Here is a 24854-nt window from a genome sequence, read left to right as displayed (position 1 = left end):
GCTCACCACCTGACCCATCACACTCACCACATCAGGCAATCATACTGAAACATTGTCATTTCTACTCATGGACTCTCCACTTGCACCCGTTGTTCTTGGTCACCCCTGGTTAACTCAACACAACCCCAGAGCTGCTTCTCTTCCTCTGCATCGTCCCTATGACTGTGCCATAGATTTACTGCCATGTAAGTCTCCGCCTGAAGGCAAGTTATATTCGCTTTCTGCTCCAGAAAGGGAGGCCATGGAGAAATATATTTCTGATTCTCTAGCAACGGGGTTCATCCGTCCTTCCTCTTCTCCAGCAGGGGCAGGGTTCTTTTTTGTGGGGAAGAAGGATGGCTCTCTGCGACCTTGTATTGATTACCGGGGGTTGAACAACATCACGGTAAAGAATACTAATCCTTTGCCGTTGATATCTTCAGCCTTCGAGAGGTTGCTGGGAGCATCGGTCTTCACAAAATTGGATTTATGTAATGCCTATCATTTGGTTTGCATAAGGAAGGGGGATGAATGGAATCAACTCGTCAATGACGTGTTGCGAGATATGGTTGATCAGTTCATTTATGTCTACCTGGACGACATATTGATTTTTTCATCTTCTCTCCAGGAACACGTGCAGCACGTCCGACGAGTGCTTCAAAGATTGCTAGAGAATGGGCTTTTTGTCAAGGCCGAGAAATGCGCTTTTCACGCACAGTCTGTTCCTTTTCTAGGTTACATCATCTCGTCTAAGAGAGTACGTATGGATCCTGACAAGGTTAAGGCTGTGGTAGATTGGCCAAGTCCGGATTCCCGTAAGGCCCTATAGCGGTTTCTGGGGTTCGCCAACTTCTATCGACGTTTCATTCACAATTTCAGCCAACTAGCCACTCCTTTGACTGCCTTGACCTCCCTCAGAACTACGTTCAGTTGGTCAGACACAGCAGAGGCTGTATTCACCAAACTGAAAGGCTACTTTGTTTCAGATCCCATCTTGATAGCCCCTGATCCATCACGTCAGTATGTGGTGGAGGTCGACGCGTCAGAGGTGGGGGTAGGCACAGTACTTTCCCAACGTTCTTCCACAGACGACAAGATGCATCCTTGCGCGTTTTTGTTCCATCGTTTATCACCTGCCGAAAGTAACTATGACATTGGTAACATAGAGTTGTTGGCAGTCAGGTTAGTGTTGGAAGAATGGCGCCATTGGTTAGAAAGGTCAGGGGTACCTTTTATCGTTTGGACCGATCACAAGAACCTGGAATATATGTGACCGATCACGGAAACCAGGGACACAAGTCGGCAGCACAACTTTCGAGCAAAATGAGAAAGAAGCGTTTTTTTTTTTTTTTTAAATTGGTGATTTTCGTTTTTTTGCAGAATCTGTTAGTTGAGATCACGAAGAAGCCTCTCCATGTTTGAGATAGCAGTGTTGGTATATTTAAAAGCATACATTTTGAGGTTGAAATCGGCTTGTTTTTCGGAGATTCTAGCACACAGTAGGGGCGTGTCATTGTCGGTGTGTATTTCCATACTGAATAAGCCGGCTTTTGTTTCTTTTGTTATTGCCCCCGCCCTCCAAGGGAACAGCGTGGCTACTTAGGCTATTATGCAGCGCTCCGGCCGGCTCTATCTGATTTCAAAATTCAATGAAGATGGACGCCAATAACATTACAATGTCCAGCAATCGATTTAAATAGTAGGTTACATGGGGTTTAATTTGTCGTTTAATGAGATGTAGCCTAATACATGTTGTCAGTGCCAATACATAGATCCGCCTATTTAACCAACGTATATCTTAATGGTCCAGTGGTAGAGCTTTCGCCAGCTGTGTCAGAGGTTCTTGATTCAAATCCGCCCTCCTATAGGTTTTTTTTCTCGTATAGTTTTTTTCTCTCATCAAAACGATTATGTTCATCAGTGGTTGTATATCAAGCAGGGACACGCAAACGTTTGCATTATGTTTTGTGATTTCACCAGAACGAATAGAGAGTATCCGCAACGCAACGGATTGAAGCGCGTGTCCGAGTGAAGACAGTGCGGTGTGTGCTGATCGCAGCGGCAACGAGCACTTTTGATCACTTGATTTAAAAAACACATTTCAGCGCTAGTCTCTTATTTAAAAAACGAACGAAATGAATGCTCTGCCAGTTAACTGGAGATGTTTTATTTATTTGTAGAATTGGTACATTCGTGCCGCGAGATGTTTTAAAAAGTGGTGGGAACATGTCCCATCCGTCCCACCAGCAAATTACGCCTATGCCTATTTCCAAAAGTTTGTTTCATGTTGCACGAGTACACCGAAGAAAATTCCTAGTCTGTGAAACCTTTCATTGACAATGGCAATAAAATCTATTCTGATTCTGATTCATACTTGGATTTATACTCATACTGTATATATATATAGCCTATATATATATATATATATATATATATATATATATATATATATATATATATATATAGCCTATATCACATAGCACATCCTGTTTTTGATTTGAACATTGTCTAGAGTTTATCTTATTTTTTATTCAGTGTACATAAGAGTTGCCTATACAGTTTTATCGGTAGATGCTAAGAGAAATTTATTTATATATTACCTGTTTGCAAACTTTTTTTTTTTTTCTTTGATGGCACATTTTCCTGGCCTTTTTGCTCCCCCCTGTGCTTTACAGCTTTACAGGGGGGTATGGCTTGTCTAAATGATATGTAAAAGAGCCCTATTGTCACTCCCAGCAGGAGAGAGAGGTGAGAACTGCACAATCTTTAGAGGCCGTTTTCTTCCCTTTGAGCTTTTTTGAGTGCCTACCTTCAAATGGCCACAACTTCTCCAAATATTATCAGATTTACATGTGTTACACATCGTTGGAAAGCTTGGAGACTACACTTTCAGAATCTGTGAATAACTCAAAATGCCCCAGAACCGACTTGTGTCCCTACTTTCCGTGATCGGTCACATATCAGAACCGCCAAAAGACTCAACTCCAGGCAGGTTCGGTGGGCACTTTTTTTCGGTTGTTTTGATTTTTCTCTCTCGTAACGACCAGGTTCCAAAAACATCAAACCCGATTCTTTATCGCGCATTTTTGACCATACCGAACGCCTGTCCACTCCCGAGTGCATTTTACCCGAGACCTTATTCGTCTCCACACTCACATGGGAGGTTGAATCGAAGGTCAAGACGGCCTTAGAAGGGGTAACGCCGTTTTGTCTTGGCTTGCTCGGTTTGTGCCACTGGTAAGACTTCCAATCGACACCCAGATGGGTTACTCCAACCGCTGTCTGTCTCTTCGAGACCCTGGCTCCACATAGCGCTAGATTTTATCACTGCCCTCCCAGGGCAAGATGGTCATTTTGACCATAGTGGACCGGTTCTACTATGGCGGCTCATTTTATCCCCTTGCCTAAATTACCCTCCGCCACGGAGACAGCGGTGACTGTTGTGGATCACGTTTTTCGTTTACATGGCCTCCCGATGGACATGGTCTCCGACAGGGGGCCCCAGTTTTTGTCCAAATTTTGGCAAGAATTTTGTAAATTACTGGGAGCGAGTGTCAGTCTGTCTTCAGGATTTCATCCCCAAAGCAATGGCCAAACCGAGAGAGCCAACCAAGATTTGGAAAGAGTGTTGCAATGTTTGGTATCCAAGAATCCTTCCGCCTGGAGTCAGCAGCTCTCAATGGTTGAGTACGCTCACAACTCGTTACCAGTGTCATCTACGGGCCTATCTCTGTTTGAGTGTAGCCTAGGTTACCAGCCACCATTTTTTTGCCTAGTCTTGAATCTGAAGTCGCGGTTCCCTCCGCCCACGCCTTTGTCCAGAGGTGTCACCGCACATGGACCAAAGCCCGTGAGACTCTGCTCCAGGTGGGGGCGCGCACCTAGGCTAAGGCCGATCGCCACCGATTGAAGCCTCCCGTATACGTCGTTGGTCAAAAAGTGTGGCTTTCAACCAAGAACATTCCACTCCGCTCTGTCTCTAACAAGCTAGCTCCCAAATTCATCGGCCCGTTCACTGTCACCAAGATCCATAGTCCGGTGGCAGTCCGACTCAAACTTCCTCTCGCGTACAGGAGAATTCATTCCGTCTTTCATGTATCTAAATTAAATCCAGTGTTTCATTCCCACATTAATCCGCCTGCCCCGGTTCCCCCCCACCCGCCGCGACTCGTAGATGGGGAACCTACATATTCGATCAATCGTATTCTGGACTCAAGACGGAGGGGACACGGATTCCAGCACCTGGTGGATTGGGAAGGTTACGGTCCTGAGAAGAGAAGTTGGGTACCTGCTAGAGACATCATGGATCATTCCCTTATCGATGATTACAATCAACAGGTAAGGGCGTCTGGGAATGCCAGGAGGCGTTCCTAGGAGGGGGTACTGTCACGGTTCATGAATTCACTGTCTCTTCCTCGTCTCATGTAATTGTGCGTGTGCGTGTGCGTGTGTCCTCTGATTACCGCTTGATCATCAGCACCAGCTGATCCCACTCAAGTACCGGAGTCTACCGGTGTTGTTTCCCGTTCCTGTCCTGTCTTGTGTTCTCCGTGTTCAATGTCCCGCCTGGATTATTGTCTCCGTGTTCAACGTTTTCTGCCTGGATGATTATTGTCTCCATGTTCAGCGTTTCCCGCCTGGATTGTTTCTCGCCTCTGGTACTCCACAGATCTATTGCCTGTCACTCATTCACCACCACCGGGTAGCCCATCAAGGTCCGTGCGCCACTCTGCTGCCACTGTGTTTGTGTATTGTCCTGACCTGACATTCCTGTTTATTTCCAAATAAAACTTTTACTTGCATCTTGCGTCCTCTATTGATTCGTGTCAGAGAGTGCACGAGATATGGTTATGTACATGAGCCAAGGAAGTGTCCGGCATATGGCAAAATTTGTAATGAGTGCTTGTTCAAGAACCATTTTAGCCGCATGTGCAAAACACCAAAACAAAAAGGCAAACCTAGAAGATTGGAGAAAAAAAGTCCATGAGACAGAACAACAAGAAGATGCTGAATTGTTTATAGGTACCATCGAAATTGAACGAAGTGAGCAAACAACTAGCAAATGATTGCCACAAATGAATACAGTCTCTACAATGGAAAGAGAAAACAAGAAATGGACTCAAGAATTCAGAATAAACAACTGCATACTTACCTTTAAGCTAGACACAGGAGCAGAGTGTAAAGTGTTGTCCTTTAAAGACTTTGAGAAAACCTCTAACAAGAAAACACCTCTGAAGAAGTCAAACTGCTCGTTAGTTACATATTCTGGCCACACGATGGAGACAAAGGGTAAGGTAAGGCTCAAATGTGGTTACAAAGACAATGAGTTTGACCTAGAATTCCAAATTGTAGATGAGGACTCCAGCAATCCTAGGAAGAGAAGCATGCTCAAAACTCTGACTGATTAAGGGAGGTCAGTTATTTTACCTTTGAACACCGTTGATGACATCTCCCCTCAGACGCAGTGCTTTAATGGCAGTCTCGATTGCAATTCTCAAAATATCCACAAGATGGCACCATTTATCGGTGAATCCCATATTACAAACCAATACCGATTATGGAAAAATGCTTAAATATCAATAAAAATTATTATCTGTTGATCAAATCTGGTTCCTGCTACGTGTGCGATACAGAGGAACTTAGATTTAGTGACAGGCCCCAGGTTATTACGAGCATCCAGGGTTAAGTTGCAATAAATAAAATATAAAAACATGACTCCCAGCCCAAAAATAAATAAATAAATAACTTCATAAACAAAGAATAGCTCAGATAAATGTTTTATTAAGATGTAGGGAAAAAAAAACATGTAAAGTTGAGAGCTTCACAGTAGAAAGACCAGTGGGTGTATAAACGTCAGGCTGACCCACGGCCCACAATAACACCAAAATAGTCAATATAAAAAAAGACAGAATAACTTATATCAAAGAAAAAACTACACTATAAATGCCATCCATTCCTGAGAAGACAGACGGAGGATCCTACTCAAGACACACAACATAAACAAGAATAAACGCATAATATAAAAGAACAAATACACACTATTTCTCATGAGCTTGATGATCAGTTTCTGAACACAGCCACAGATCCAGTTACAACAGTTAGTGCACACTTCAGGTTATCTTAACCATATTAACCTTTTTATATCCACTGTATGACCAAGTAAAACAAGAAATTACTGCTTACCACCTGTTCTCTTAATCCTTCAGATGAAGTTAATGTACAATATGAAAAGGAATATACTTAGATTTTTTACTCGGTAAAAACTTTTACTTTTTTTAAAGTTCCAAGAGTGCCAATAATTGTGGCATGCATCTTTTTTTCCCCCAAATTTGTTTTGAAAGGCTTAAAAGTGTATGATACAGTATGTACACTGAAAAAAAATATTTGTTGAATTTAATCCATTTCGTAAGTGGTTGCACACAATTGATTTTAGCTACATTTAAACAAATGCATTAAGTTGAACTTAATCAATTTTAGTTCAACAATGCATTTTGTAGCTAAAATCAATTGTGTGCAACCACTTACGATTTGAAAGACAAATGAAATGATACGGTAGTTTACTTTTTAATATTTTACAGATATCAATTATAATCAGTGACAAAAAGCGAAAGCTAAAATAAAACAAACAAAATAAAAAGATAAATAAATGTCACAAAGAAATAATAAACATATTTTCAAACAGAAGTGGGAAAGATGTTTGATAAAGTGTTAGCTGCCATGGGTTTCAAAAAGTGAAATACTAAATGATCTGCTATAAAGGAATCACAAAATCATATAGCATGATATTACATTGTTATACATGTAAACAGAAAGCTGTATATAGAAATTTGACTTGTCGTGTTAGCTCTAGTTCTAGATATGGAAAGCTGAAGCACATATAGTTAGGTCAGACTGCTCCTCATTAAAGGCTGGGCCTCGTCGTGGGAACCCGTCAGGAGCCTCTGCAACTCTGGATACATGGAATCATTCTGCTGAAGAAGAGAAGCTTTTACTTCCTAAACATTATACTTGAATTATGTGTTGCTGCTAAATATGTGTTGCTATTGTTGTATGGCTGCAGCCACAAACCTTAGAGACCCAGAGGGAAATGCAGTGCAAACAACTTAAGTCTTCCAGTAAAGTGTATGCAGGCTGCCTCTGTGCCGTTACACACACATATATGTATATATATATATATTTACTGTGAGCAGCATTTTGAAATGCATGTGCATGTGATGAAGGCATTGCTGGCACATGGCCCAGAGGAAAAATCAAAGTGAAAAAGTTTGCAGAGTCCTCTCCTATTCCTCTTGTTTGTTTATGAGTCTCTTGGTAAAACAATTGTTAAAGCAATTCATTGGGACAGTTTACATGCTCTGAAATTTTTATTTTTAGGGTTGTATTAATTAATTAATTTTTTTTGTGTAGTAAGCACATTCAGTTCTTTTTAAGAGGACCAAAATAATTTATGTAATTACTGAGTTTTGCAATTTGTGTGCAATTTTTTGTAAAATGCAAAGGGGAAGGGCAGGGCTGGAAACCTCTGTTGACTGTGTGTGACCAGTCGAGTCCTCATGAGCAAGCTGACTATCTAGATATCGTAATGAATGTTTATATGGTTTTCAATGAATAGGATGCTAAATATCATTTTAGTTTTAATAAGATTTCCCAATAAATAGGCATGGTGTCCGCCATGATTCATGTTCTTAATGACAACGAAGCACTTAAACGCGATGAGATCGTAATCACAACTTCAGAAGCAGGAGATTTCCAATAGCACATAAATCCCATGGAGAATGTTTTAGTGACGTGAAATCCTTAGTGTTAAATTAACACTATTCGATGTCTATATGGGTCCAGTCTACAGAGTGTAAAAAGTAACACTGAAGCAACTGCAGTTAATGAGATAATTGAGTTATGATTGACCATTAATGATAAACACCTGCTGTTAACAAGCAGAATCACAGACGAACAAGAAGAACGGAAAAACAGTCGACTGCACATAAAAGAACACATTAAATCTCTCAGATGATGATTAAACAACTCCAAAACAGCATTACCATCTCCACTTATTACAATACACTTTGATTTTATTTCATGTCTAAAGTTCTTAAGTTCTTCTTTATTTGAATTAACAGATGTTTAACTCTAGTCAGAGTTGATGTTTTATTGAATATGTTGAAAATGTCATTTGAAGTCACCATTATGCTGATTAGTGTTTCATTTAGCAATCGAAATGTTTCCTCTTTCAGCAATTTCCATATGTTTTCAAAGAACATATACTAGTTGGGCTTTTGCCAAACTATGTTACTGAAATGTGTGAAACTGAGTGAAACATATTGAAATATGAAATATATAGGCAGATTGTGCCTATATATTTGGTGACAGAAATATTAATATATATATATGCCACTTTACATTAAAGTGGACTTTTAAAAGGCAAGGCACTACTATTGTTATTGCTCATTCTTAAACTTCGGCACGCTACTCCTCCCGCACTGTTTGTTGCAGACCCATGAATGAGGTGTCAAATCGACCGGTTTATTGGAGAGGTGTGCTATGACTTTTCAATAACACTTTATAATAACTGCACGCTATTAATCAGTGGGCAATTGATGTTGAAAAGACATCAAATTGATGTCAAAATCAACGTCAAAAAATTGTCAAATATGCAAATCAAATTGACGTCAAAACCAGTCCATGACATTGATTTGATGTAAACTGAATGTCAAACATATTGACCTGCATATACATAAACCAATTTCAGTGTGGGTATTAACTTTCTCTTTTAACCTAATTACCACTGGAAGACATTGCCTTTCAAACTGACCTTAAAATGATATGCAGTATCTTGATCAAGTCTAGACTAACTTTTGACGTCAAATTGATATCAAGGTGCCCGCTAGACAGTTAATTCATCATTCATAAAGCATTAATAGACGTTAATAAGCAGTTTATGAATACAGCTATAAATGCTGTATTCTTGATTTAGAAGCATATCTATAATGTGTTTAATAATTGTATTTTCATACTTTATTTATGATCAATTTATCATTTCTAAATGAAGTATAGCATTATTAACAAAGCAGTTATTTAGGAGTTGATTCATAAGATCACTTAAGTGTAAGTAAATGTAGTAAATGCAGGTAGTTATAAAGCATTTAGTAGTGGTCAGTTCACTATTTTGTGAGCTCATCTAAAGTGAGAACTAGTTATGCTTTGTAAAGCATTTATAAAGGAGATTTAAAGACTCAGTTATCTTCTAAACAGGAAAAGGAAACAAACACAACACAGTACAGAACATAGAAATATTCAACTGAGCCTTTAAATCTCCTTTATAAATGCTTATACAGCAATATATAAAAAAGGATTCCTTTTGTTTATCAAGATGAATGTCTCAAACTTTACTTTAAAAAGATAAGAGCACAACAATAATTATATATATATATATATATATATATATATATATTGCTGTGGTTAGGAATCACAACCTTTTTGTGGAGTATCGTGTGTAAGAAGAGTGGTTTCTGGTAAGCAAAATAATAATAAAAAAAGTGACATGAGTCATGAGATATTCTGAGAAACCCACAAATACAACACCCTTCAGTCTCACTATAAGTTTCACTATTTTTGCTGCATCATGAAATAAAACAGGAATCTGGTTTTGAGTGAAATAAGGGCCAGATTTACTAAACAGCGCAAATTACCGTGAGAGCGCAATTTCAAATATGAAATTGGAAAAGTGGAAAAGATCTGTGCGTGATCGACTGATGACACGCATATTAAAGAACAGTCAGGTCATTTCATTTTGGGGCGGTAAATAATGGTGCAAACACCAGAACATTGATGAGCGGTCTTTTTGTTAATCTACCCGAGGCAAACTTTCGTTTAAAAGCATAATTAGAATGGAAACGCCACTTTTAAGTTTGACCGTATTTTCGTTTTCGGTCAAATTGCCTTGTGAATGGGGAACTTCTATGATAGCATCAAAAATCGCTATTTTTAAAACACTAAGAAGGCTCAACACAACATGAAACTTTGCTTGAAGTATCTCTGTGTAAACTAAACTCTATCTAGTAAAATTCTAGTAAGCAGGAGTAAACTCTGTAAACTTAAATTCTAGTAAACTCTATGAACACAAACAATGTTCTCAATGCTGGAGTTCATGTGTAGAGCCGCTGCTGATACTTCCAGCACAGTTTCATGTTGTGTCGAGCCTTCTTAGTGTTTTAAAAATAGTGATTTTTGATGCCATCATAGTCGTGCCCCATTCACTCCCATTCACAAGGCATTTTAACCTAAAACGAAAATACGGTAAAACTTAAAAGTGGCGTTTCCATTCTAATTATGCTTTTAAATGAAACTTTGCCTCAGGTAGATTAACAAAAAGAGCCTAGGTTGCATTTTGGCGAGAGTTACCCTTTAAATAACTTTCAACAAACGTTCTATTAACATTAGTGGAAGAATGTTTGTTTATAACCTTGAGAGAACCTTGCCAGAATGTTAGCCAAAGTTTTGAGGACGTTCTCTGTTAACCAGAAGACTACACTGTGTCAAAATAGAAAATCAGCAAAATGATAAATACAAGAAACATGGCTATATTTTGTTTGCTTTTACACCAGAGGAAATTGTTCTAACAATGTGCTTTGACGCCTCACCTGGCTGGACTGCTTTGGCAGCAACTTTGCAATATATTCTCTGATGTTGGCAAAGGTGGGACGCAGAGTTGGTTCAAGACTCCAGCACATTTTCATCATTGTGTACCTACAGAAGATCAAGTCACTTATAGAGATTTGCTTAGTATTTATTGTGTCTTTTCTAAAACTTTTCAAATGCTTATAAACTCACATTTCATGAGGGGCAAAATCTGGTTGTGGCATGTGATAACCATCTTTAATCATTTTATAGAATTGTGCATCAATCACAACATTAGGGTAAGGACTCATACCTAAAAACAGAAAAAAGCGCCATAATACCAAGAACATACCTTCAAGAAATGAACATTTTAATAGGTATGAACAAGTAAATTCACTCACCCAAGGAAAAGATCTCCCACAAAAGGACGCCATATGACCAGACATCACTCTGTACTGTGTAAAGACATTCAAAAATGCTTTCAGGTGACATCCATTTCACTGGCAGCCGAGCCTGTTGAACCAGTCAAACAGAGTGTAAGAAGTCAAGTCACCTTTATTTATATAGTGCTTTTTACAATACAGATCGTTTCAAAGCAGCTTTACAGAGATAACAGGAAAATAATGCAACAAAGTTTGTTTCTAGAAGAAAATAGCATCATAGTCAAGCTTAAGTAAGTTCAGTGATGGTTCACTTTAGTTGTAAAAAAGTTATTAATTTAGTTCATTTATACTGTATATATAGCCGCTCTGGAGAAAACCGTGATGTCTTCGTCCAGCTCAGTTCAGTTCTCATATAATGGTGTCAATGCAGGAGATCAATAATATCTTTTTTTATTAAATCACTTTTGCCAGAGACAGGTACAAGGGAAATTATGTTTACCAACTGCTACCGATTTCACACGGTCCAGATGTGGGCCGGATCTGGGCCGACACTATGTTGCTGTCTGGGTTGCTTATTATTATTCAGTTAGTGTGCCCATAATGACCCCTGTCCGCCACCGAAAGCACCTTCATGGGGTTTACGGTGAGAATTGGACCGTGGAACATCAGAAGAAGGTCGCCTGGTCTGATGAATCACGTTTTCTTTTAGATCAGGATGATAGGGTGTGTGTGTGTCGTTAACATGGGAAAACGATGGCAGTAGGATTCACTATCGGAGGACGGCAGGCTGGTGTAAGCAGTGGGATGCTCTGGACAATGCTCTGCTGGGAAACCTAAGGTCCTGGCATTCATGAGAATGTTACTTTGACACGTACCACCTACCTAAAGATTGTTGCAGATCACGTACATAGCAAAGATGTACTCTGATGGCAGTGGCTCTAATTCACCCTGCCACACTGCAAACATTGTTCAGGAATGGTTTAAGGAACATGACAAAGAATTCAAAGTGTTGGCCTCCAAATTCCCCAGATCTTAGCAAACCAAGAAATCCGATCCATGGAGGCCCCACTTTGCAACTCGCAGGACTTAAAGGATCTGCTGCTAATGTCTTGGTGCCAGAGACCACAGAACGCCTTCAGAGGTCTCGTGGAGTTCATGCTTCGATGCATGAGACCTTCACAATATTAGGCAGGTGGTAGGCCCTCAGTTTGGCCTAAAACCCACAAGTGCATCTTAAGAACACCACGAGCAATGAAAAATACAAGGATACAGTCACCAGAAAGCCTGTTTAACAGGGTAAGGTTTGAGATTTAAAGACGGTCACAATTCCGACTGTCTTGAGTAAGAGAGTAAGAGAGTGTAGCTAAAGCTTGAGACTTCAGAGTAATCATACACATCGGAGGACGAACTACTGAATGTAAAGGTGATCCAATAACAAGTATATATGGAAAGAAGATCATACAATCAAAAGGGAGCAAATGTGAAGTAAGGAGTAAGGAGCAAAATTGCAAATTTTGAGGAACAGGGGAAATGTTTAACCAAAAAAGGACCAGAAATTATTAGAAAGAAGATCATAAAGCAAAGCCTTACAATGATTTACAGCATGGACCATGATGGCAGTGCTCCTCATTGAGAGGACAGAACGGAGACGGTTAATGTTACGTATGTGGAAGTACTGTCTGAGTAACATTATTAATATGAGTTTCAAATGACAGAATACTTTTCAAGATAACACCCAAGCTGTGTTAAACAGGAAACTAAGAGAATTACCAATACTAACAGTAAAATAATTAGACGTTTTCACATTATTCTCTAAGCCTACAAGGATAATTTCTGTCTTTACTGCTATTCAATTTGAGGAAATTGCTTGAGAACCAAATATTAATTTCAGACAGTCAACTTAACGAAAGTTAAGGCAGAGGAAGAACGGAAGTAGACTTAGAGTGTTGAGACAGGTAAAGCAGGGTTTTATCAGCATAACATAAACAGAAAATTCAACCAAGGGTAAGAAGGTAAATGATAAATAGCAGGGGGCCCAAGACCGATCCCTGTGGGACACCAGTATTAATTTGGGCTGGCTTTGATCGGAACTGCCTTAATTGCATGAATTGGGTGTGACCTGAGAGATAAGATTTAAACCAAGCCATTGTTGTACCAACAATTCCTCTAGTGTATTCCATCTAATAAGATGTTGTGCGAGATACAGCAGTTAAATCAAGAAGAATTAATATAGTAAGAATTCTCGAGTCATCCGCAACAAGTAAATCGTTAGAAATCTTGACAGTCTCAGTTCTAAATATTCATACAGGTTGTATATGGAAGTTGGAGATTTGGCATAGACTATAGAAAATTGAATGCAGTTTTTGTGACATAAGTGGGGACTGGAAAACGGTGGCAGTCAGCTGCAGTCTTAACACATGAAGGAAATCTGTGTTCGCTCTCAGATCAGGCGGGGGGTAGCCTGACTACGTCAGACTTCGTACTTCCGCTCAATTTCAGTTCGCTTCTGTACTCAGTCTGAGATAGCGACCGTTTTCCCCGTTTTCCTCCGGCCTCAAAACAGCCGGCCAATCAACGAACAGAGGGCGGGCTGAGAGCCGTGACGTAGACTCTGATTGTACCGTGGATGCGTAGATTTACTTCACATGATCTGCAAAAGTCGTTCACAGCCATGTTCACTCTGTTATTTCGCTCGATGGTTTTGTTTTCACATCATACATGTGTTTACAGTGGAAGTTAGATGCGGCTGAGCATGCGCATAACACACGCCATAACCAAACGTTATATGATTGGATTACGGGTAACCAATGATTTAAACTTCAGACAAGCGCCCCCCCCCCCCCCCCTCGAGAAAGAAGACGCTTTTCAATTATGCCATGCCAGACTCTGTCTACGAAGCAAAGCGAAGTAGCAGAGTTTGGTATTACCAGGCTAGCGGGGGGGGGGGGGGGGGGGGGCGCGTGATATCATGGACAGAGGAGACTTTGAAGTCAGCCTCCTGTTGGGGGAAAGGGGTAAGTGCCGTAAACCCCAAGCAGGGGTTAATTTCCATAATGACCAACACAATCTACCAAGGGAAGAGCAAATTAGTGTCTGGTTTGAGATACAATGTATTCATAATTCATTCATAATTCATAAGTCGACACCATTGCTGAGTATTTTCTCCTTAAAACTGCAGTGAACCAAAGACAGTCTCAAAAACACGCTTTGAAATCGCTGGTGTTTCTTACGTCACAAACTACCTTGTAACCAATCAGATCAACGTGTGATCGTCAACCAGTGGATCTCTGATCTGAGTGAGTGAGTGGAGGCGGGGCTCATTTGCATATTCATAGAACCGCGTATACTAAATGAGGCAAGGGTGTCGAGTTACATTCAAGCTATTTCAAGGCATGAAGATTTTTTTTCAAGGAAAAAACTTTTAACTATGTCATTTTGCTGATCAAAGATTTAAGGGATAAAATTATTAACTATAGGGGGACTTTAAATAATGGCACAAAAACCAGTGAATTGACAAGCGCAAACCTTAGTAAATCACCTTACATGATACATTTAAATGCTCTCCTCACATACATTTTCTGTCTGAAAGGGAAATTCCAACAAATGTATATGCAATAAGGTCAGCCGCAAAAATAACCCTGTCCACGCCTTTTCAGCGCTAGTTTTTAATGCCAAAAGAGGATTTGTGCTGGAGCAAGCTGTTAGAAATCTGGCCCGAAAATGCTGAATTGTTCATAATAAAAGAAAAAAATTACTTACATTTCCCTTCACTACATAATTCATGTCGTTCATGATGTCTCGTGCAAGGCCAAAATCACAGATCTTCACAATGTTGCGGTCAGACACAAGAACGTTCCGTGCAGCCAAATCTCTGTGAATACACTGATCATAAACAGCATTATAAAATTACAGTGTACCAAAAAAAAAAAAAAAATGTACATAATCTCTCACATAATTAGTCTTACTGTGCAGCTTGGCATCTATAAAGAAATAGTTCAAGAATTAAAATTCTGCACTGTATTATTACTTAGTTCCTTGACAATCACTTTTGTTCAACTCTTTTCTATATTAAAAGTAAAACTTGACTGTGGCTGTCACATTTCCAAAATGACAACAACAACAACACAAAATCTTAAAAAAGTAACATTATAAGTAGTGCATAGAACTTCCTCATATCAGTTCCCCATTTTGCCCTCAGATCTGATTTTATATGCTACTTTTTTGTTATTGTGTAGCTCAGCAGCCCCAGTACCTGTTTAGCAGGGATATTTACAACAACAACAAAAAATCTTCCACATTAGCTACAATTTTGACACACATATATAACATATAACATATAACTGAGAAATATTACATTTTTGGAGGCTAGGAATTCCATTCCCTGTGCCACTTGAAAGGAGAACTTCAGCAAATCAATACTATCCAATGACCACACGTCCTCCCCTCCTTCATTGCAAGATTCTGTTGGAAAAGTCCAAAATGATAAGGATGCCCAATTCTTCCCATTACAGAACATTTAGTCTGCTTTACTTTATTACTTTACCCTGACAAAGGTCTTTTGACATCTGTGTTGATCGTGCGTTGGTAAAGCTCTCTGGGCCATGACAAGTGTTCCTAAAAGAGAAAGGTGTACATGTTTGACAATAGAAGAGACACCACAACCACAGCACATTTAGGCTATGTTCACAGTCAAAATCCGATTATTTGTGCATACCCGATTGAAATCCAATCAGATTTAGCTGGTGTGAATGGCCAAAATTCACATGAAATGCGACTTTTAAAAATCAGTTTCAAGCTACATTCATATGTGGTTTGAAATCTCCTCTGTTCCCACCTGCACGTCATTCCTGATCACACACACCTGCACCTCATCATCACCATCATCACCACCACTATAAAGACATACTCTTCACCTCTGTTCACTGTCTGGTCTCATTCATACAAAGAGGACTGCTCATTTCCCTGCTTCTCCAATGACCATTCTCCAGTCTCCACTCCAGAGTCTTCATCTCCAGTCTTCTTTGTTCCAGCCATCCGTCTCACCCACAATCAGTCTCCATACCTGTAACCATTCCACTCATCGCCTGCACACCGCTCTCCAAAGTATCATTGTTCATATCACTTACCTGCATTCTGTCTCCGCTCAGTGTTGTCAGTAAACTCCTATTAACTTCATCATCCATCTCTTGAGTCTGCTTCCGTAACAGAAGACCGGATCTATTACCGATAGACAACAATATTAGCATCCTCCTCAGTCCCCCAGACCCGGTCGATCTGCTTCTTGCCATCTCCCAGGACCACCGCCCGATTGAGACTTACATAGGGGAATTCCTCCACCTCGTTCACCAGGTGTCCTGGAAAGAGCCAACCCTCAAATCCTGTTTTTGGATGGGTCTGGATGATCCACTCTTCAGGCATTTTCCATCTATTCCCACCATGTGTTCCTTGAGGGAATACATCAACAACATCCTGTGGATTGTCCTACACCATAGGAGAAGCGGATTCGGATTCCCTTTCCGTCATGGCCGCCTCCCTTCCAGAGCCTCGTCCTGCCGAGACCTCCCTTCCAGAGCCTCGACTCAAGATGACCTCCGCTGTTCCAGAGCCTCGTCCCAAGATGTCCTCCGCCGTTCCAGAGCCTCGTCCCAAGATGGCCTCCGCCGTTCCAGAGCCACGCCCCAAGATGGCCGCCACACCAGAGCCCTCATCCAAGATGGCCGCCACCACGTCTGAGCCCTCGTCCAGTATGGCCGCCGCCGCGCCTGAGCCCCCATGCAAGATGGCCGCTGCCACGCCTGAGCCCTGGTTCATTATGGCCGCCGCTGCACCAGAGCCCTCATCCAAGATGGCCGCCGCCGCGCCTGAGCCCTCGTCCAGTATGGCCGCCACCACACCTGAGCCCTCGTGCAAGATGGCCGCCGCCGCCGCGCCTGAGCCCTCGTCCAGTATGGCCGCCACCACACCTGAGCCGTCGTGCAAGATGGCTGCCGCCACGCTTGAATGTCCAGTCTCCGTCCTCCTTCAGAGTCCAGTGAGCTCCAGTTTCTGACCCCGTCCAGAGTCCATCCAACCGACACTGGGAGCTCCCCAAGATAATATATTTTGGGTGGGGCTCAATACCGGCTCTGTCCTGGTCCCCTGAGCTGCCGTCCGGCTCTGATCACCTGCTAGTCCGACATCGCCCTGGAGTCTGTACCCACCTGCTTACACCAGTCTAGACTCCGGGGCGATGTCGGGACTCCATAAACTCCTATTAACTTCATTATCCATCTCTTGAGTCTGCTTCCGTAACAATAACGGAGACATATTTTGAAACTGGTGAAGAACCGTATGCCTACCAACAAAACATAATTTCCATACCCAGACAGCAATATAGTGTTGGCCCAGATCCGGGCCACATCTGGTACATGTGGAATCCATGTGTCCCAGATGTGCGCTGGATCTGGGCCAACACTACATTGCTGTCTGGGTAGAATCCAATGTGGATTCCAGAAAATGAAAGAGTGGCATGGACACACAAATCAGATCTGAACAGTTGCGATACACTGTGTGGACATCAATAGTTTTAGATCGGATACACAAATAATCGTATTTGGACTGACAGTGTGAACGTAGCCTTGGTCACAGCAATATCTACAAGTTTTAAATCGGTATAATTCCCTCATGACAATCAATCTAAAACCACCTTGCAACAAAAAGTGCCTGACTACCTTCATGTGCTTTTATGTTTTCCCAGCAGGGTAGGAAGAAGAATGCTTTAATAATACTTGGAAACGTAATAACATAGCATTGATCACGGTTGCTAAAAAAGAAGTGGTGGTACAAGGCAAGCCTTCCATTATTATATGACACTGACATGAACATACCTTGCAGAGCGGTTATTTTGAACGGTCACATTCTTGTAGAGGTTTGAATCCTCTGGGAAACCTTGAAGACCAAGAAAAGTGTTTGCAAATGTTTCTGCTCGTTGACGCAAGAAGTTGAGGAGGTCACCGTGACAGCAGTACTCCGTGATCATCAGCATCGGCCCTATATCAGATCAAAGTCAGATTCAGACATCAACCGACACTGATCCTTTTACAACTAATACACTACTGATTTATATATATATATTCAATATATTTTATAACCAGTATTGTGATTGCACAGATGGCATTTAATGCTGAAAAATGAAAAAATTGCATCACAAACCTGTAACGTACATTCTGTTGTGTTTTGGTTACATTTTCAATGTTTGCTCTGTTCCTGTATGCCTGAGGCTACGTCTACATTAATCTGGATAGATTTGAAAACTAAATTTTTGTTAAATGCTCTCCGTCCACACTAGCGTTTTCAAGCGTTTACCAAAAGTTTCTCATTCACACTGAAACGTTGGAAAACGCTAAATTCACCTTACAGCACATGTGTAAACCCTCATGAAAGCTCACTGAGATGATACAGACAGAACAGGCATAATCAAGTTTTCACGCAATTCTTCTGACAGGATTATTTTATTTAGCTAAATATGTCACCATTCACTGAATTCGCTCCCAGGTCGCTCTCACTCACCATTATATGTTTGGTCTAAAACGCTAAAACTGCTCTCATGTTTCACCGCAGGACAGCAAATGCGAGTGAGTTTTCTGTCATCTTTGCAGGGCTGTGATATGAAGAGTGTGTGAAGTAACATATCTTAACAACTGTGTGAAAGTGAATAGCACATAACAGGCACAATACCGACATAAACATGAATATCTATTGGTACAAAATATGTCACATGACTAAACTTACGTCATAGTTTTAAAATACCTCTGTTATCACAGTCCACACTACAACGCGAAAACAGCGTTTTAAAATTTATCCACTTTGGAGAGCGTTTTCAAAAAACTTTGTAGCTAAAAACGCCATCTCAGTGTGAACGGAAGGCCAAAAAGGAGAGAAAAAGATGCATTTTCAAAAAAACGTATTAGTGTGGACAAGGGCTGAGTTCCTTCAGTTCATAGTTCGTAATTCCACGCATCTGCTTTGTTTCTCTTTGATTCCCTATGTATTTAAGCCCTGTGGTTCATTTGGTTCTCGTTAATGTTTATGAAAAGTCTGGATAAATCTCCTACGTATTATAAGTGATTTTGTATTATTAATTAAAGATTATCTGAATATATCTCCCTCATCATGCTATTTGACCAGCATATAACGTGACAAAACTTCAAAACGACATTGTTTACAAGTCTAATAATGTAAATGGGCAACAAATAATTCAATTAACCAGTTTAAAAGGCATCATGCACTGGTCCAATGCTCTTAACTTACATAATGTAAAATACAATGTAGGTAATTCATTTTAAATGTATAATGCTATGTGTCAAGTATTTCTGTAATGTTTTTCAACACACATGTAAAATAAACATGTTGTTGTTCAATTTTGTTTGTTGTATAGAATATTTTCCCCCATCTTTTTGAAAAAAAAAAAAAAAAAAAAGCTTAAAATTGCTGATAGGGCTTATACAATTTTTTTTTAATCAAAATAAATATACACAATTTAAACTCCATGCTTTTTATAGAGTCAGAATTTAATTTAAACAAGAATAAGTTGTAGATTAACAACATATATATATATATATATATATATATATATATATATATATATATATATAAAAACACTTATAGAAAAAAAGTGTTACTAATAACTACTTATATTTGTCTTTGGCCAAAACCACCAGTATTTCTTGTTGGATGCTGATTTATGGCCCTATTTTTAACAAACCCAGCAGACAGCGGCCTTTATCAGTTAACTGATTATGTCTGTTAAAAAAAGTTAACTGATTAAGTAAGTGTAAATATTAATAAAAAATATTGGTAAATATTGTAGTTCACTTTATTAAATAGTTTATTGTGTGGCTCAAAGATCTAAGGGAGTACATGTTTCACTATAAGTCACTTTCAATGAATTTGATGAATTCATGTTTCTTTCTAAATATGAAAAGAAGTGCTTTCTTTGTTATAGTGATAATCTTACAGATTTCATCTGATTTCACTGTTTATTAATGTGAGAATATGCCTTTGACGTACCTTCCTGAGTACATGCCCCCAGCAGATTGACGATGTTTTCATGCGGCCCAATGTAATTTAAGATCTTCAGCTCGGACATGAGTGCTTCTTTCTCTTCGAAGCGGGCACTGGCTGTTTGGGGTGGAGGGACAGAAATAGAGAGATTAAAATTATTCTATCAAGTTCTAAACAAAAACCTATGGTCTTGAGTGATTGGGTTATTGAATTAACCCTTATTCTCTGGCAGTCCAAAATATATGTCCAGGGCGAGTATTTAGTTCCTGATTTTAAAGGGGCAATATGTAAGAATTTTCATGTACATGTACATGTTTCATGTATTAATCGCTTTTTAATTGCTTGTAACAAAACTTAAAAAACAAAGCCTTCACCGAATTCTTAGGTTGTCTATGAAAGCATGTAGACTGAGTGTTATGTGAAAGACTCATTTTTGCCGGGAAATGCAAATGATGTGACGGTTACACAAGCTTCCTAAAGCCTGTCTTCCGTTCAATGACACATGAAATTAATGCTTGTATGTTAAGGATAATGCCGAAAAAGCCGTTCTGTACTGTAATGTCAATGTGTTATGGAAAGAAAAGGGATTCATTCAATCTACAGTTTCAAATAGCCAGTTCCCTTTCGAGCGAACTCAACGCAACAGGCGTGCGCCAGTGTCTGAAATCATGCCAATCCTATTAGCCAACGGAGGTCAGGTGATGAAGCGTAGTGCATCATAAAGACCAAAAGGGCATGTGGTTTCACGTTTCATCCGTCTCTTCCCCATGCATTTAAATTTTGGCTCTCCTGGAAGATTCTTATGTGGAGTGGCCTTCTGTCTCAGGCACGGGGGCCGATTCTCCACCCCGGCCCGAGATTTGCAAGCTGTACCAGATTTCTGCTCAAGGAAACTGTATGCCCTGAGGTAGCATCTCTTGCACTGTGATGCGCACGCACCACGTTGACCCAGTCCACTGCCAATTTAGTGCAGTACTAGAGTTCTTCCAGGAGTGTCTTCCAGTAGGACAATCACCTGCTACTCCTAAGAAAGCTGTAAATGGCTCCCGTTCAGCTTTTCACTTCCACATTGATGGAGCTTCTATGAGGAAGCATCACCTAGTATCTAATTGGTAATCTCACCTAGTATCTCACCTAGTATCTATTGGTCTGGTAACAGATGGCTGAGGCCTATCTGCAGACAGCGAGTTTCTTCTTGAGATCTTTCTGTACCCCTGGAAGGTTTATTGAGGCTTGGTTTGAGCCCTTGGAGTCAGCTTGGAAATGTTTCTGACTCACAAGGCGGCTCTGTCGCTGGAATTAACTTAGCTTAATAGAGTGGAAGATTTGCAAGTCCTCTCAGTTGCCTCCCCCTGCTTCAATTTTGCCCCTAGACTGGTCAAAGTTACATTGGACCCGAGGCCAGGTTACGTTCCAAAGGTGTTTTTCTCGATTGTTCATCCGGTCATTTTTCAAGCCTTCTCCTCTCTGCCATTTGACTTGCTGGAGCAGGAGCTGCTTCACATCTTAAGTCAAATCAGGGCACTAGGGATTCACGTTGACCACTTTGGATTGTCAATACGATTCAATTCAATTCACATTTATTTGTAGTAACGCTTTTCACAATACATATGGTTTAGTCTAACAGAAGATTTAGGTTTCTACATTACAATTTAGAGTAATCTGTTATCAGAGGTGACTGTCAGAGTAATGTCCATAAGTCAAAAAATGCACAGCTCTAAGATAATTAAATTCATGCAGCTAAGTAATATCAGTCTACAGTTTGGATGTGGATTCATCCCCAGGATCTCAGGTCCTTCTGGGCTAATCCTTCTTCAGTGGCCATAAGTTTTATTTTGCGGCAGGCTGTACCTTTCCACACACATTTATAAATAAGGCTTGCAGTTTGGACATGGATTCGGTCTCAGGTTCTGAAGTCTTTCTGGGTCAATCTGTTCAGTGGGCCACAGGGTTTGTGCATATGCAAACATCATTTGGTCAGGCATTTGCTCAGTATGACAGCGTGAGTATTAATGTTCCCATAGCGTCAACGCCATGACGCAGAGTTGAGTTCCCTCGAAAGGGAACGCCTCTGGGTTACTTATGTAACCTGGTTCATTGAGAAGGGAATGAGACGCTGCGTTGCTTTGTAATACTTCACGTATGCCTACAGGGCTTCTCCAGACAATTAAAATCTGGGGAATCCTTGACATAGGTGCCCTTTTATGGTCTTGATACTACACTTTGTCACCTGACCTCAATCAGCTAATATGATTGGTGTGATTTCACACATGCTTCAGACACCGGCATGTGCTGAAGCTATTCCCATGGTGTCAACGCCATAATGCAGCCTTTCATTCCCTTCTAAGGGAACCAGGTCACACGGGTAACCCAGAGACTCTATATAGTCTATAGTGTCAAAAATACTTTATAATCAAACTATCATAACAGTAGCCTACACTTTTGACAAATGTAACAGCTTATAATGGGATATTTTACTATAAATTTGATCATTTGAGTCATCAATTTTGTGAGACTCCAGACTTCTATTTCTGCTCCTTTTTACCTTCACACTCTCAGAAAAAAAGGTGCAAAAGCTGTCACTGGGACAGTACCCTTCTAAAGGGTTCTAATATTTACCATTTAGGTACTAATATGTACACTTTTGGTACCAATATGTACCTTTGAGGGACTAAAATGCACACTTTAGGTACAAAGGTGATTCAGCAAGCTTTTGTACTTTTTTTTCTGCACACTTAAGACTACAACATTAAATCAAGCTACTCTGAGAAGTTACCTTGCAGTGTTTTTTTTAGTGTTGTCATATTAAATCATAAGGATTCCAATGCCATTCTCCTTAGGTGTATGAAGGAAGTAAAGCTGTGGATGGCTGATAATCTCGTTCAATTGAATAAAACCAAACGGAAATAATTACTTTTGGTCACACAGCTGGTAGCCAAATGGTAAGAGCAATAGCCAAATTGAAACCAATTCTCTCAGCTAGCAACCTGGAAAAAGTTGTCCACTCTTATATTTTTCCTGTCTAGATTATTGTTGTGCACTTTATGTTGGGACCTGTCAAACACACATTGTCCCCTTGCTGCTGCAAGATTATTAATGAATGCTGGGGAAATGGATCATGTTATTCCCTTGTTATATTTTTTAGGTTGGCTACCAATACATTTTAGGATACAGCCTAAGATTCTGATATAAGTTTTTAAAGGACTTCACTGAATGGCACCAGAATACTTAGCTGAGCTTATTAAGCCCTACATTTCAGGCGTAAGACTAAGATCATCAAACAAGTTTCTTCTAATCATTCCTCGTGCACGTCTCAAATTGAAGGATGATTGTGCTTTCTCTGTCGCTGGTCCAAGATTAGGAATAATCTGTCATTGGATGTTAGATCTTCCTTGACTCTTAATGTTTTTAAGGACCTCTTAAAATCGTATCTGTACTCTTTGGCATTTTAGTACATTAGTACATGGGTGTTTTCATGTTTTGTCTTATTGTTGTGTTGCTTTTTATTGGAATGTACAGCACTTTGGAACTACGGTGGTGGTGCTATATAAATAAACGAACGAACATAATCCGTAACCCAACTTTCGCTACCTAAAAAAACAGATTCTATATCTTAGATATTTATATATTCACTCAATATATATTAATTCAGCAATTTTCATTAAAAAAATCTACTCAAATCTGTCATAAAATGCATTGAACTTACGCTTGAGCATTTTCACTGCCACTCGTGTAACGGTTTCGTCCTTGACAAGCCCAAAAGCAGTTGCTTGCACCACCTTCCCAAAAGCTCCTGCTCCTAGAACTTGTCCTGAAGTAAAAGCAATGGTTTGTTTTTTGCAGTGTTTTTTCTTATTTTTAATAACAACTAAATTATGATCATGTAAAACAATGAGAATATGGTGGCAGTACCAAGCTTCAGCTTATTTCGAGGAAACTCCAGTTTTTTGTTGTATGGAAGTTGGGTGGGGTCGATGAACGTGTAATTGTTCCCATCATTCACCTCAATGATTTTCCATTGGATTTCATATTTATGTGCCTTAAAAAAAGTGGTGTTAAAAATCGACACTGTAAAAAATTATACGATCAATAGGTTATGACAACATATGTTTTTATATTGCTGTAACTTTTTTACAAGTTATACAATATTCAACTTGTTTTTTTAAGTCAGTTTAAGTTGAATTTAAGTTGAAAGGACTTAAACATCCAAGTTGATTGTACTTAAAAATTTAAGGCAGCAACATTTTTTGTGTCATTTGTGAGTACAACGGACGTGAACAAAATACCTTTCTATGCTTGTAGAAAAGGATCAACATCCATAAGATCATCACAGTGAAGACTCCAGAGAGAACAACAGTGATCAACACTGAAGTTGACCACACTGATGTATTGCCAGGAACATCTAGAGACATTAGAGATGACATACTCTAATAACAACTCCATTTAAAATGCAAAAAATGGTGCTCAATTGCAATGGTGCTTACATGAAATTTTAAAGGTGAAGCTATCACGATCTTTTCCGGCAATGTTTGTAGCCACACACTCAAAGGTTAAATTAGTATTTGCGTTAGTCACTGGTAACACACTCTTCACCTGCACTGGGCCATACCCTCTGGCGTTCCCCAAAGTGGACTGGGTGGCTATTAGTTCCACAGCTGATGTATGGTTGTATTTACACCTGTCACTCAATAATATTAAAATCAGAAAATTAGTGCATCCTCACACATTTCCTGTAAAACATACTATCTTGTAAAACATATATATCAGGGGCCGTATTCACAAAGCATTTTATCTTACCACTAGGAGTACTCCTAAATCGCACTAAAAGATTTTAGC

At 39.9% G+C, this 24854-nt stretch overlaps 1 protein-coding gene across 2 annotated transcripts in view; it reads right to left on the bottom strand.

Annotated features, from left to right (window-relative positions):
• Nucleotides 1–5738: 5738 nt before the first annotated feature.
• Nucleotides 5739–24854, bottom strand: part of csf1rb (colony stimulating factor 1 receptor, b) — a 38388-nt gene continuing 19272 nt past the window's right edge. The window contains exons 9-21 of one of the 2 annotated variants that reach the window (XM_079847133.1): nucleotides 24503–24696; nucleotides 24305–24420; nucleotides 23931–24057; nucleotides 23725–23829; nucleotides 20025–20135; nucleotides 17843–18005; nucleotides 15520–15590; nucleotides 15331–15437; nucleotides 14736–14858; nucleotides 10995–11106; nucleotides 10807–10906; nucleotides 10617–10722; nucleotides 5739–6950 (exon numbers count right to left, since the gene is read on the bottom strand). In XM_079847133.1, coding sequence (XP_079703259.1) covers nucleotides 6861–6950; nucleotides 10617–10722; nucleotides 10807–10906; nucleotides 10995–11106; nucleotides 14736–14858; nucleotides 15331–15437; nucleotides 15520–15590; nucleotides 17843–18005; nucleotides 20025–20135; nucleotides 23725–23829; nucleotides 23931–24057; nucleotides 24305–24420; nucleotides 24503–24696 — 1525 coding nt within the window. In that variant the 3' untranslated portion in view covers nucleotides 5739–6860. The remainder of the gene's footprint in view (nucleotides 6951–10616; nucleotides 10723–10806; nucleotides 10907–10994; nucleotides 11107–14735; nucleotides 14859–15330; nucleotides 15438–15519; nucleotides 15591–17842; nucleotides 18006–20024; nucleotides 20136–23724; nucleotides 23830–23930; nucleotides 24058–24304; nucleotides 24421–24502; nucleotides 24697–24854) is intronic. The other variant, XM_079847134.1, reaches the window with a different exon arrangement.

Source organism: Squalius cephalus, assembly GCF_949319135.1.
Source record: "Squalius cephalus genome assembly, chromosome: 17".
NCBI lineage: Eukaryota > Metazoa > Chordata > Actinopteri > Cypriniformes > Leuciscidae > Squalius > Squalius cephalus.
Note: the sequence above shows the minus strand (reverse complement) of the source record. Positions and strands in the feature narration are given on the sequence as shown.